We start from the raw sequence: 14,728 nt of genomic DNA, 5'->3' as shown, positions 1-14,728 counted from the left end.
CTGCCAGCAAGCACCAAGACACACGGTTCCCTCCTCCTCTGCCATCTTCAGCCAACACCAATCCACTGGGTGTACAAACACACAATGAGCCGCTGCAGGAAAGGGAGAGTTTGCATTGTCGGTGCCGAAGAGTCCTCGGGAACACCGAGGTGGTGCTGCAGTACCCGTCGGTCCCAGGAGCCCGCATTGAGCCTGGGGGACCCTCTTGCTGAGCCACTGCAGGGTGCTCTGCAGCGCCTGTCCCCAGGCCCACCAGTATGCCTGCTGGGTCCTTGCCCTTGGAGCCAACTTCAGTGGACAAAAACATGCTGTGCAAGCATCGCCGCACTGCCACAGACCCTAGCAAACATAGACTTTAGGTATTATTGGCACCAACACTTAAAGCATGTTTTAAAGAAAAACACCGAGCAGTGGATTGACACTAATTTGCTCTCAATCGTGCTGCACGGTTTACAACTCAGTTTTGAAACTATGAATTCACAACTCCTCTTATAACTTATTCACTCACCCCTCATAGCTGGAAATGGGTGGTTTTGGTGCTCTGGTGTTACAGATGCACGCTTGCCCATCTCCTCACATCTCTAACATTTTATATCCACAGCGTGCATTCAGAGAACAGCTCTGTTTGGGCTGTGTTGGCTTTCTACAAAGGGATATATGAGAGGATAAAGCACCTTTCTAAAGCTGGAGCTTTGGGAGTCCTCTGCCTGACCATGTTTTTTACCCTGAAGAGGCACCAGTCAGGATGCCTCTGATGGGCTCACCTGCCCAGTGTCCTGCCCTGCACCACTCCTCCTCCCCACGCCAGCTGCCCCTGGTCCAGGTCTAAAAGCCTGTAGTACAGAGAATGGCACTGACAGTCCTGCTCCTCCTCAGGCACATGTGAGCTTAAGAGATATAGTTTGTGCCCTGTTTGTTTCTTTATGGTCTTTAAAAGCCTAAAAAAACTCCAAGAGTCATAAAAAACAGGCACACCACTGCTTCTTCCTGACTTCAAGATTAGAAATATCAGCTTGGCTTACTGGTACTCACCTCTATGTCCAGAGTAGAAGTGGGGGGTTCCCCTGCCCTTAGTGGAATGGCTGGAAAGCAAACATGGAGATTTTTGTCTTATGCCAACAGAAATGTTGGCAGAGGGTCTCCCACTGGCACAGGGCTGTCCCCAGGATTTACAGCAGTAAAACCCCATTCCGTAAGGACTGATGTGCTTTTTTAGCTTCCTTTGTGGTGCGAGGAACAGAGCCAGGTGCCAATACGTACAGAATTCCTAGGGCTGGCACTGGGGATCTCTAATTCTCTTCTCAAAAGATACATGTGGTCGGTGAACACAGCTGGAAGCAACCAGTCCCCAGGCAGCCATGGTGCACAGCGAGCCAGCCTGGCTCTGGGGCACGCACAGCCTCTCCGTTGCCACTCACGCTCCAGGCATCCCGGAACGAGGTCTCCTGAATCCAAACCAAAGTCCTTTATTCCTAAGACACAAACTGAAGAGCAGTCTTCATCAGCTGTTCTGATGGAAGAGAAAGGCTGTGATGGGCAAAGGAGTGAGATTCTCTTAAACCTTATAAGGTAAAAGTGCTCTCCTCAAACGTGTGGGTAGAATATTGAAATAAGCACCATTTGTCTCACTCTGTCATTTCTATCCAGCACAGTGCTACATACCTCCCGTTAAAAAACCAAAACTAGCCCACCAAACTAAAGACAAATCTTGCTCTGAACTCACAAAATGATACTCACACACATGGGCAAGTTATCAGAAAAGGCATTATATTTTGGTTTCCACCTTATTTAAAACTGATTTTGGTTTTCAATCAATCAAATCTGAATATGTCCGAGTTCAGTTTTCAATTTTTTTTCCCCATAACAGTAATGATCTGGACGACCATAATTATAAAAGGGACGGGGAGAAAACCCGAGAACAAGAGAACAAGATACATAGTCTGAACTGTGCTCCCTTCCACATGAGCACTCTAGGGAATGTTAGTTTCAGCTCTCCGTTTCTTTTTTTTTTTTTTCTTCAGGTTGTAACTAACAAAACCTCTACCGTTTATTAAAGCAAAGCTACAGTAAATTTTCTTGCAGTCTTACAGCAGGTTTTCATATTACCAGTAGGACTCGCATGCATGGATTGCAGTCACACACACGCTCACAGACGTTATACAGTAGCCAGTTGCCACCATAAAAAAAAAAAAAAAAGAAAAAAAGAAAAAAGAAAAAGGAAACAGACATTCATTTCTTTTAAGTGGTCAACATTAGAATCGCACCAAGCTTTTGGATCACAAAAAAAAAAAAATACTGCACAGGTCTTCCACATCTACATGGTAAGTCATCCCTTCGCAATGGACGGAGCTCTCGTCTCCATTTGTTCAACATGCATCGCTGAAGCTTGAAGGCACGCTGGCCAAAGAGAGCCCTGTTCTTTTTTTGTCATCTTAACTCGAGTGTGCTGCTCTTGGGGTGCAAAAAAAGGAAAAAAATAAAGCCAATCCCTTTTGCAGCACACCGGGAAAAGGTCATTCGGAGACCACAGTACTTGGAAGGCAGCCCAGCTGCCTGGATTCTACTTCTAACTGTGCTCTTAGAGGCATTGAAGGAATACACTTGTCTTTAAAAATGACATATAAAGGCAAATTTCTGCAAACCCTTTCTTTTCAAACTGCTTACGGTAGACTAGCATTCCTTCTGGAAGAAACTGGTCCTTCAGTCACCAGCTTCAAGTGGGAAATTTCCTACCTGCTGTCTTAAACACTGAAGCACCAGAGATTATAGGGCTGATGTGTTCAGGCATTCATCAGCTTTGGGAAAACTTAACACACCAAAAAAAAAAAAAAAAAAAAAGAGGAAGAAAAGAAATCCCCAATGCCTCAAGAGCACTATATCAAACCAGAACTCTTGGGCTACTGACTGCCGGCACTGTCAGAAGCTGCTTGCTTCTGGGAAGACACCTGGAGGTTGAAGCCTTATGGTGATTTTGTATCCTCCCAGGGTGAGATTTGCTGAGCTTTACTGATTGCAAGATAAAGCAGTTTTGGAAAACTAAAACCAACAAACTCATAATAACCATCACCAAAATCACCATTGGGAAAGTTCCATTTGTTAGAAAGTCTCATTGAGAAACATCAGTCCCTGCCCCACAGAGCAGGACGGACACGATTAACAAAACCCAGAGCGACCCGTCCCCCACAAGCCGGGCCTTCGGGGACTAGTCCCCAAATTATATTGGAGGGGGAGAAAGAAAAAGAAACCAAAAAAAGAAGGTTGTATCACCTTTTCCTCCTGTTAAAGTTTTAATCCTCTTATTCCACTTCTATTTCTTGTTTTCCCCAATTCTCCCTTCCACTCTGCCACCTTAGCTGGGGGAGTTATTGGTACGAGAGTTTGGAGAGTCCTGCTCATTTATTGTGTTCAAGAGTACACACACCGGCTGCCGGGGCAGGTGGTGGTGGCTGTGTTCACGGTGCTGCTCTTCCTCAGCATGAAAAAGCCCTTCCTCCTCATCCCCATGGGGGCGGCCGCTGCAGCTGTCGCAGAAGTCCAGAGGCCCGTCCAGAGCATCATCGATGAGCCCGTCGAACTCCTTGAGGTCATCGTCGTGATGGCCCCGGTTGCATACACAGACTTCAATGCCTGAGTCGCCGGTGAAACGGCGCTGCCTGCCCGGCGTCTTGTCCTTCGCGTCGGGAATGGCACTGCTCTGCTCTAAGCTCTCAGAGCTGTAACCTTTTAGCAGTTCCTCCTTGCACTCCATATCCTTATCAGGACCAGCCCTCTCCACTAGCTCGGCTCCCGTGCTGGTACCACTGGGCTCGACGCTCTGCATTTTGGCAACTACTCGCTCGACCAGTGTGGTGGTGGAGGGCTCGGGGTCCCCAAGGCCAGGGGACCCGGTGTTGTCAGTACTGCTGTTATTGCCGCTGGGTGCTGCTGAGCTGCTCTGTGCTGGCTGCAGGTTTCTTGGCGTGTCTGGAATTGTGCTACTGCTGCCTGCTGGGACACACTGCTGGTGTAAGGCACTATATGGTGGCGGGGGGGTCGGTGGTCGGTTCACCACTTCCTCATAGGGAGGTAGTAAATAATTTGGCAAGAACCCTAAAAGTGGGAGGCAAGGAGGAGAAGTTATTTCATGAACAGCTTATCTCAGGAAATGAGTCACTAATACAGGTCAGTGTGTCCTTTGTCACCTACCAGCACCTTCCCACTGAACAGCTCAGTGCATTTTACAAGGGGAGCCAAAACTTGGCCCAAATAAGACGTCATGTTTTAGAGAAGCAGCAATTGTGGCACGGGAGGGCACCATTACAAGAGGAGATGGACACAGTTGGGAACAGCAGCCTGATCTCCCTGCTCTTGAGCCTATGCTTAGGACTACCAAATGAATCTCCCCCCACTGCCCTGTACCTCACAGCAGCCCCATAAACCACACCAGGGGATGGCCTGAGCTGGCTGGAGGGAACACCCTGGGAGATAACTCACCAGCCCTCTCCAACACTGGCTTCTCAGCTGAGTTTCCACTTTCAAGAGCAAATATTTTGTCTCACAAAGCTTTGTGCAAATATGAAGACATTCAATCAGTTACAAAGAACTTAGGATCCTGGCTTTTGGTTATTGCTTTAGTGCCGGATTCGGGTTTTTCTGGCACAATCAGAATAAATTGGCCGTACTGGCAAGACAGTTTGGTTTATAGTACTTACAGCCCCTCAAATCTATGAAAGATTTTGTTTATTTCTTAAGAGGCAACCAAATAGTCTATACAGACAGAATGGACTTAAATACTGGAAACAAAGACAGCACTGCAGTTTTCCATGTGCAATTGCATATTCCTGGGGCTGGGGACGAAAGCGCTGCTGGGGATTATTTCTGAGGTGGCTGCAAGACTTTAACAAGAAAAGCAAGTTCATACATGCAATTCAACAGTCCATTACAGGAAACTCAGCTGTGGTACCTCCAGTCAAAAGTCTGAGGCTTGCTGTTCTAGCACAGTGTAGCAGGGCATGAAGGAGAGAACAAAGTGACTGTACTTCCCCTGAGCTGTGGGCAACAGCTCCTTCGTGTAAACTCCTATGGCTGCTCACCAGCAGCATCATCTGGGAATTGCAGGACAGGGCAGGAGCCAGCATGACCCCTGCTGAGGCACCATTTCCACCCAGCCCGTGTGACTGAATGTTGTGAAGCCACTTCCCACATCTCAGTCCCACCAGCAGCAAGTGCAGGCTGGAAAGGAGGAGCATCCATAAAGTCCTGAACGAGGTACTTTAAGAACCTTCTCAGAAAAACACCCAGGGAATCACTGCATTCACAGAGCCAAATCAGGGGAGGGTGTGAAGGTGCTGTAGCTGGTATGGTACAGCTCCAGAGTCAATGGGGCTCAAATGCATCCAGCAGCAGGAATACATCACCTGCTTTTTACAAGTCAAGGTTAGGCAGCAAAGCTGCCCCCTGCCTCTTGCTGAGCCCAACCCCTGCTCCCCGCTTCCACCCCACATGGGAAACTTGCTGTTGCCCTGCTCCCCACGACCTCCAGGAAAAACAGTGAAGTACATACGGAAATAAAACGGCAGGGCTGAATAGTTATGGGCTTCCCGGTAAGCGATCAGGTTGATCTCGTGTTGCCGCTGCTGGGCCTGGAGACGATGTTTGGTGCGTCGGTGATGGCAAACACAACAGCAGCTGAGGATGATGATGATGGTCCACACCAGCCAAAACCCTGCAGCAGGGGAGAGCAAGTGTTAACCACAGTGCAAGAGCCACGTCCAATCCCAGGAAGCCCCATGAAGTTGATAGAGAAGATCATAAGAAAGTCTGGATCTGAACTCCACACTGGTCTAAAGGCAGAAATCGTGGTGCACCAGCCGACTTCAACACAGACCCACCTGTGTGGGTGACTGCTACTCTGGCAGCCTTGACAGAATCCAGTAACTCTGTACACATTTTGGTACGATGTGACATATGTTCAGTAGTCACAATTCTGGAGAAGAACAAAATATGGAGACAGGGCTACGCTCCCACCCCTTGGATACAATTTCTTCTAGCCAAAAATATGAGTAGAGCTGTGAATAGCATTGAACTTGTCTCCCGCAGCCACTTCAGTTTGAAAATAACAATCAAGACACAAAAGACACTCTGCAGATTGACCACAGAAGAAGAGAAAAACCCCAAGCACTGTGTTTTGCTTTTGTTTGCACTGCTCTTTAATTTCCAGCCCAAATCCTTCATTGTTATGTTTAACAAAAACATACTTTTTACACAAATGTCTCAAAACATTTTTAAAACTTATTTTTGTATTCAATGTCTTAAATTATCCAAAATTAAATTAAACTAGCCCCCCACTCTGAATCCTCAAGAAACCTAACTTCTGCTCTGTTTGTGGTCACGGCTGGTTTCTGTGCACTGTCATACTGTACGTGCTCTGCTCCTTAAAAGGGAATTTTGAAAGAGCACTTCCTGAATTTTCTCCACTCCCTCCAACATGTAGAACAACCCCTCCTTTCCATACACCCCCTTCACGCTTCTATGCACTAGAAAAATGTTTCCAAGAGGCATATCAAAGAGCTACAACTTTCACACCAGATGAGGCTTTGTCTCCTGCAACTACAGCCCACAGCTCTACCTGCTTCAGAGGTGCCTGTAATCTCTATCTTTTTTAAGCTCAGCTTTTGCAGCTAAGGATACCAGAAATCTCCCCCGTTAGAAACATGTAGGCCTGGCAACTACTCCTCAGCAGAGATCACAACACTTTTTCTTTCAGTAAGACCTCTGCCACTCTTCATTACTCCCAAGCAGACAAAATGAAGACTCCTAAGTGCTACAGCCCGTTTTCAGCGTGGCTATTCTGCCCTGGGAGATCAAACTGCTTGTTTCGCCCTAGTAAAAACGTCTAGTCCTGCCTTTACAGTACCTTGATGTTTTCAGCATCCCCTGCCGAGTTAGCAATGTTTTCTCTGCTAAGAGCTGGGTGGGGAAAGGTGAACAGTTTAGGAATTTGAAGAATGAGAGGAGTATTGGTCTGGCTCAGGACAAAGTACAGTCGACCCATATCACAGATCTGAGAGCCCTGCATTGGGCTGTTTGTAGGTGAACTGGATATGCTGTATCGTGCCTCCGAGCATTTTGAGCAGGGACTTTCACCTCCCTGTGTTGTAACCCAGATTCTCCATATATTTTGGCACAGCAAACTGAAATCTCTCTCTTGGCTTGCGCAACCAATTTTCCTAACAGACTGGATTCCACCTTATACCCAAACTTATCAAAACCTGCTATCAAATGAAGGTGTTACATGCTCCATTTTTTTTTTTCTTGGCTGAAAATCAAGGTGCCTAGACAGTTTTTCTAGCCAGTCTGCTCAGCTGTACCATGAAGGGCAGAGAGAAAACTGTGATCTTTGCCCCAGAGAAGCAAAGGACAAAGCACTCAAGATGCCCTCAGCACTTCCTTCAAACCAAGCTGAGAAAGCATCCACCGCCCTCCAAATACCCTCCTGCTTCTAAAAAGGCCTTTTTATATAAACTATAAGGATTGGTCTAGTCCATGCTTCCCTCCAAAGCCAGGCATTCGCAACCACTGTCTCACAGTTTGAAGACTCTCACCAATACACTTTATTGCTTGCTAAGAGAAGGTCCCTTAGCTCTTGCTTGCTGAGGAAGCAAGAACACATTCATCAAAACCAGGTCATTGGCACAGCGTGACACCATGCACTGAAGCAGGCCTGCAGTTCATCTCCCAAGTACTCTTTATTTTTGAAGAGCAGTCTGTGATTATGTGTTCAAAAACAATGGAAAATTACACCCAGCTATCCAGGGATTTTAGCTAGAGTTATGAAAACAGATGCTTTTTAACACATTTGATCATGCCCTTTCCCAAGGACTCTAGATGCAATGGTAGCAAGCAGCACTTAGTTAGTTAAGATGTCCTGGAGAACTGCCACTGTTAAGCAATCTCAGCTGTAGCAGCCGAATTTTTCTGCCGGGACTAACTGCTCCCACCCAAGCCTGCATCCAGAAGATTTAAAAAAGTATTTCTTTAGAAAACTTCTCTACCCATTCCAAAGAAATCCCAAAGTGCTCTGCAGACAAACCGATGCACAAGCTCAGGGTAGGGGTCAAAGTAAGCTCAGCCATTCCTGGGAAGACGTGCGGCAACTCTGTAAACAACAGGCAGTAACAACATACAACAGTTTAGGATAATAAATTAATGCTGGATCCTACTGAAACCACAGGTGGCATTTTAAGTAAACAGACCATAATTTACTGGATTGCAATCTGGCCACAGTGCCAGGAACAACACCTCTATTCTTGTGCAAAGGGTCTATGCACGCTCTCAACCACAAGTGGATGAGATCTGTTGTTTTTCACAGGAATTTCTGCAAAAGAACCCACTAACACCATGTTATTGCCTGGTTTCATTAACTGCTGACACTTCCTAGAGCTTCTAGGAATTACTCAACCCCTGAGTCAGCATGAACCCAAGGACTTGCCTGGATGATCACAGGAGGTCAGCAGTGTGTGCCCACCACAGACATTTGCTGGCCTGGCTTCTGACGTCCTCTTTATTGGCTTTGCCCCCACTTTGTCACACAACAGCACATCTGCACCGCAGGGATGAAAGTCCCCGCAGTGCATAGGAAGCAACAGGATGGGACATCCATAGGTGCTGAGGCACACAAGGGCCTTCTTGGTTGTCGCTCGAGCAGGGGTGCCAGCATCGAGAGAAGGATCAGGTGCAGCTCTGGTTGCAAGCCCTGCACAGTGCTGGGAGTCCAGGGCCTCCATAAAAGGCTCTACAACATGCCCTAGCCAGAAGTTTGGGCACAGCTGCAATTTGGCTGCAGAACAGAAAAACTGTAAAAACCTAGCAAATATATAGTACAGTCATGTATTTGGGATAAAGCTATACATACAAGGCCAAGTGCAATTGTAAATACTATGTCTAAAAGTATGGAACGAACAGTGGAGATGTCCAGGGCTGAGCTGTGCATTTGTACACCTGGTGATGCTTGGCCTCAAACCAAGGGAGATAAGCCAAGCAGACCACTGGCCCACACACCCATTGGCTCATTTGGCAGGACGGGGAAGGAGGGGAACTTCAAATTCACCCAAAGACAACACTACACCAGCAGGAAACATGAGCACAGTAGCGGTACATGCTAACACCTCGTTCATGGCAGAAGCAGGTACTGGCTCTGCCTTGTGCTGAAATGGGTGAGATGTGCAAAGGCAACAGAAGTTTGTCATTAAAAGACCTCTAAAAGCCAAGTAAAACTGGGCTTCTAGTTGCTTTCTCCATCCCCAGAAGCCTTCCCTGTGCTCTTCAACATGTGCTTCCTCCCCAAATGGACAAGAGCTGGTTTTCAGCTGCACAGTGCAGAACTATCACTGCAGGCACTGGAAAAGGAGAAAAGGTTGGGAGAACTGGGCATCCTGAGCCAAATTTGCCATTAAATGTCTGATTTGAGCGGGAGTATTTCCCACCGCCAACCTTGCTGTGACCACCGGGAACTAAAGCTCGCAGCAACCTGAGGGCAACATGACAGCAGAGGGCAAACGGTCTTTGGAAAAACAGCATCAACAGAAGCAATGCACCTGCTCAAAGCTAAACATGCACTGGGGCCTGTCAGACTTGGAGGCAGTTTCAGGCTTGCTCTTGGTTTGTAGAACAGTCAGCAGTGGAAACACTCTCCAGTTGAAAAAAGGCTGAGTCTTAAACACTGCTACATTTTCTGTCAAATTCACTGGTGATGCCGATGGGTGGATAATGATGCAACCAAAGGGTGAATCAGACACAGCCAAGGAGCTGAGTTTTGCCAAGAGATTTCCCAGCCAGAGCATCAAAACCTTTCATAAAAATAAAAAAGAAGTACCAGCCTCTTACCCAGCATCAGACAGGCTCAGAGCTATAAGCGCTACATGAGCACCAAGCTCAGAGAATCAGAACCAGAGCTGCAGAAAGACCCAGGAACAGAATTAGCTCCCATGAATGTCATCTCTCACAAGCAGAGGAAATACTGAAGAAAGAGAAGACTGCTATGTTTACAGCATCCTTGGGGAAAGGGAGCCCCATCACATGGTTGTGCACCAGAGGTATTTTCTACCAGCTGTGAAAGACCATGCCAGGCTCAAAGCTTCAAGAAAAACCTTTCTGGGACACTGACCATAGTTTTCCTCAAACTAAAGAATAATTAAGAATAAAATAATTTAAGAATAAAAAAGCCAGAGCATTCCCACCTCATGAAAAACGGGGGAGCAATGTTCAGTCTATGCTGTGCTGTATTTGCTGCCTGGGAAGTTGCCATCAGCATTCCCATTGAGGGAAGCTCCTTCTATCCTGTGCAAAATGGAAAATGCTTTCTGGAGTGTTCCAAGGGTAGGAACAGAGAAATCTGCCCTCAAGTTCATGGTAAACTTGGGCAAATGCCGTCTCTCTGCTGGCAGGAAGTCTCCTAAAAGCAAGCCAAAACATACTGCAAAGTATTTTTGTGTCTGCCTGACAAGCATCTGGGTAATAGCTTTGGCTCCATGAGTGCTGGTTCTGAACAGAAGGAGAAGTGGGACAATTTCATTGACTAAAAAGTGATGTCCCAAATGGTGGCCTCACAGTCAGCCATGGCTGGAAAAAAAAATTGTCTTTCACAGGGCCAAAGCTATCATGAAAAATAGGAGAGAGATTTAATTGGTACCGCAACCTGGATGCACTTGGGTTTAACAGTGTCCTTGGCACAGAGACCACATCGACTCCTGCCACTTCAGACACAAGCCTGTACGAGTCAATGCTGTTGCTCAAGAATGCTAGATGAAGGATCCAGGCCATTGGCCTATGAACATTTTAAGAGGGAAAAAAGGAAGCTGCTGGATGACGTGGCCCTCTCCTGCCTGTCTCTTCCATACCTCCTGCTGCCTCCTCCACCTCTTCTTGTGCCAGCACAAAGTTGTGTGCAACTATGGTTTGAACTGGTTTGAGGGAACCAGAGCAGGTTGAAACTCATCTGCCAAACACAACAGCAGGAAGAGAAAGACTGTGACTTTCAGTGACAGTTTTATGTCAGTTTAAATCAGTGGAACTGCAGCACCAGCCTGACCACACTGCAGGAAAAAGTTACTGAATATTTGTAGAGTACAATGGCAAAAAGAAAAAAGCTGAAGACAACATCTCCAACTCCTGCTCACTTGCTCCCAGACTGGTAACTCAGACAAAAGCAGATGGACGTTAACTGCAGCTGGTTTCTGGTTTTCAGAATAGCGTCCAGTATACATGGTACACCACTGCCATGAGATAAGGTAGAAAAAGACAGGTTTCAGAAAAATCCTTTGCTTATCTTGCAATGAGAGCCACCTTGAGGCAGTAAATCTACAGACTCTGGCTTTATGCCTCTCTCCTGGGGAGGGAGCCTCTGAAGAGCAACTGCTCCTGTGCTCCAGAAGACACATTTGTAAGTCCAGTCAATTCCAGCTGACTTAATGCTCCCAACTCATCCATGTTGTTAAAATGCATGTTGAACAGTGGTCTAACAGACATGAGAGAGGAACATCCAGCTGATGTCCAGAACATCTGGGAACATGATCTGGAGAACAGTCTGCACCAACAGATCTGGATATTTGCAAGGAGCTGGGCTGGAGGTACAGAAGGCAGGGGGTGAAAGAGCACCAGCAAGCTCTCTTGCTTTTCCTTGCTGTTTTACACAGAGCAGGTAGAAGCAGGCCACACGGGGCAAAAGTCAGTATCTGCACAGTCAGACTATACAAGACAGCTTGCCTTCTCCTTTGGATTTTTGAATTTTACTAAACCACATCAAAACAAGCTTAAGATGATTTTGCCGTCTGGATTAGGCTACAAAAAGTATAAGGAAATCAGGAAATAACTCCCTCAGTGGCCCTATTTATCATGAGTTTCTGCATGGTTTTGACATCTCTTTTGTTTGCCCTATACTTTCAGCTAGGCTTTGTCATGGGAGGGTTATCACTGAAGCACAAGCTGAGGAGTTAACGGCAGCCAAAGGTGAAGTTTGATACACCTGGGAAAGAAATGCAAGTACAACCACGTAGGAAGTTGGGTGAAAGGCAAGGAGCAGGGCAAATCCTTCTCTGAAAAAGGATGTGGTTATACTAAAGGATAAGATAACGCAGGGTGAGGAAGAAAACACGGGACTGATGTGTTGCTTGACTGAGGGTTTTGGAGACTGCAGCAAAGTCTTGGAAATTAATTCCTATTATAAAGCTGACCTGGAACATGTATGTGGTAGAGCAGTTGCTTTAGTTTTAGCAACTAATGGGATCCTTGCCAAAATTTTCTGGCAGCACACTTTTTGGGGAAAAGAGCTGTCTAGAGATTCCAAGGGGAAGCGTGCAGAGATGAGCAAAATGTTCAAAATCAGCAAAAACATCAACTGTGCTGCCTGCAAACAGAACATTTTTTCCTGTACAACCCTTCCTAGGGCCCAAACAGTCAAGATCTTTTTTTTCTTTTTCCTTTCAGAAACAGAAGGGTTCAGTGTCACTGCTTAAGCAGCCAAAACAAAGCAAAACAGGCAGATCCAACATCATCGCCAATGTTGTTTGTTGTACAGTACTTAAATGACCCAAGACCAACTAAGCCCTCTAATTTTGAAATCCTACAACTGAGATCATCTGCATGCAGTGACCAGCTTCCTGTTTCCATGCTCCGTGATTCCTGAAGCACAGTGTACTATTCTTCCAACCACACTGTGCACAATAATTTCTACAACTTTGCTTGCTGTATTCGGAGCTTCTGGAATAATCTAATGTCATGCTGCTCCCTCAATAGGCAAGGAAAGACACAAGGATGGATGTCAGGAGATCTGGATTTGGTTTTTAGTTCACAAAGTCCATACACTAAAACTCGGGAAAACCCGGAACATCTAAGCCTTAAGTCCCGCAAAATGCGGGAACTGCATTCCTCAATTACCTTCTCTCCTATGTTTTGAAAAGTGGTATTTTGGAACATTCACCCAGTAAGACACCCATCAGGCCTGGACAAAGGCCAACAATGCAAAACTCCAGCAAATCACAGTCACATCATAACAGACCTGAATAAAAACTGTTAGTAAGCAAAATCCAGTGGCTGCTGCCATTCTCCAAAGACCACAGTCTCCCCCTGGGGGACCATGAGCTCTCTGGGGAGCCCAAAGAAACTGTTAGGCTAAAATGTTGAACCAGCTCAACCACCATCCAAACAAACACTTTCCCTATGTGAGGAAATGCAACAGTAAGGCCCCTTCTTCTACTTTTTATTATTCTATTCCAAGAAAATTAAAAGACATACTGCACTTCCCCCCCCATATTACCAGCTACCAAGCTTGAGCTAAGAACTACTTAGACCTTTATATAGCTATTAGACCTACGTATATAAATCTGGATATAGTTTTATTATTTGGCAACATGGCACTTTTTTTTTTTTTGTTAATAAGAGATGGGTGGGGAATCTGAACCAGGCTGTTATCTAATTTTAAACACAGGCTGTCCACCTGCTTGGCATATCACATTCTCCATTCCTCCACTCCACCCCTTAACAAAATAATACCTTGATTTTGCATCCTATTCCACTACCCTCAAGGACTGGTTTATAATTACTGCAACTTTACTTGCTGTCTAGAAATGTTAAGATCAGCCATTTTCACAGACAAACTTTCCTCAAATTCTTAATGAGGGAAAAAGATCCTTTTTACAGGAAAAATTCCAAGTGGCCACAAGACAGGATCACATTTCAGAAGGCATGTCTAGCAAAGACAGACTAGTTTTCTCTTCCATTTCAAATGCCACCCCTCCTCTGCTGCTTTTCCCCATGAAACTGTGGTGGTAAATAAACCCAGGATTTAATTCAACGGGACTAGCAACAAGGTCTGTTTTCAGGCACACAATAGCACTGGTGGTCTGAGAAGGTCAAGAGGAGCAGAAACTTCTCAAAAGCTACTTCAGTACATGCATACACTGGTTAAAATCAAAACGTGGAACAACCATGAAGCTATACTTAAAAGGTGCTGCTAACTTAACTGTTCATTAAGCAAAAGTTATTATTAACTTTTAAAAAGCTACTCTATTCCCAAGCACGTAAAGCTCTTGCTCTCCGCACCACCAATTCACTGCACTAGACTATTCACATATACTATCACTGCTATTCACCTTGAAGGTCTTAAGAGTGCCTCACCATGTGTACCTACCAAAGATATTCAACAGTTCCTGGAGCAGCAGGTAAGTCCTGCAGCTGTGGTCACAGGCTCTAGAATATGAGTTTTCTGAAATTTAAAGGATATGCGCCCACTGTGCCTCCCCTCCCAATCCCAGAAACCTTTTTCTAATGCTCATAATGGCAAAACAAGCTTTGAAAACATTAACCAATTTTAAGTCAGCACTGGATGTTTACCTGAATTTGCAGAAAGCCTAGAAGAATAGGTCTCATGTTTGCATTATTTCCCTCATCTCAGTGTGGTGTATGATGCAATCTGCAACACAGCAGGAATGTGAATCTGCAACACAGCACGAATGTGAATCTGCAACACAGCAGGAATGTGAATCTCAACACAGAAACCCATTCCTGCTGAGGAACCAACCATCCAGCAGTACGTGCCACTAATATGTTTATTCCATGATCTCAGCATGACCTGTGTGCTTGCCCTAGAAAGAAGCCTGAAATATTCTGATTCCTTCTAACAAAATCTGTCTTTATCTTCCAAGAACTTTTAAGATGCAGCCAGGCACTGCCAAGTATAGAAGTCTGTGCCATA

The 14,728-nt window shown here is 45.8% G+C and overlaps 1 protein-coding gene across 4 annotated transcripts in view; it reads right to left on the bottom strand.

Annotated features, from left to right (window-relative positions):
• Positions 1–1,746: 1,746 nt before the first annotated feature.
• WBP1L (WW domain binding protein 1 like) overlaps positions 1,747–14,728 on the bottom strand; it is a 68,278-nt gene continuing 55,296 nt past the window's right edge. For all 4 annotated transcript variants that reach the window (XM_064464059.1, XM_064464063.1, XM_064464060.1 and 1 more), the window contains 2 exons: positions 5,543–5,704; positions 1,747–4,089 (listed from right to left, as the gene is read on the bottom strand). In XM_064464059.1, coding sequence (XP_064320129.1) covers positions 3,350–4,089; positions 5,543–5,704 — 902 coding nt within the window. In that variant the 3' untranslated portion in view covers positions 1,747–3,349. The remainder of the gene's footprint in view (positions 4,090–5,542; positions 5,705–14,728) is intronic.

The sequence above is a fragment of the Phalacrocorax carbo genome, chromosome 12 (genome assembly GCF_963921805.1).
Source record: "Phalacrocorax carbo chromosome 12, bPhaCar2.1, whole genome shotgun sequence".
Lineage (NCBI taxonomy): Eukaryota > Metazoa > Chordata > Aves > Suliformes > Phalacrocoracidae > Phalacrocorax > Phalacrocorax carbo.
Note: the sequence above shows the minus strand (reverse complement) of the source record. Positions and strands in the feature narration are given on the sequence as shown.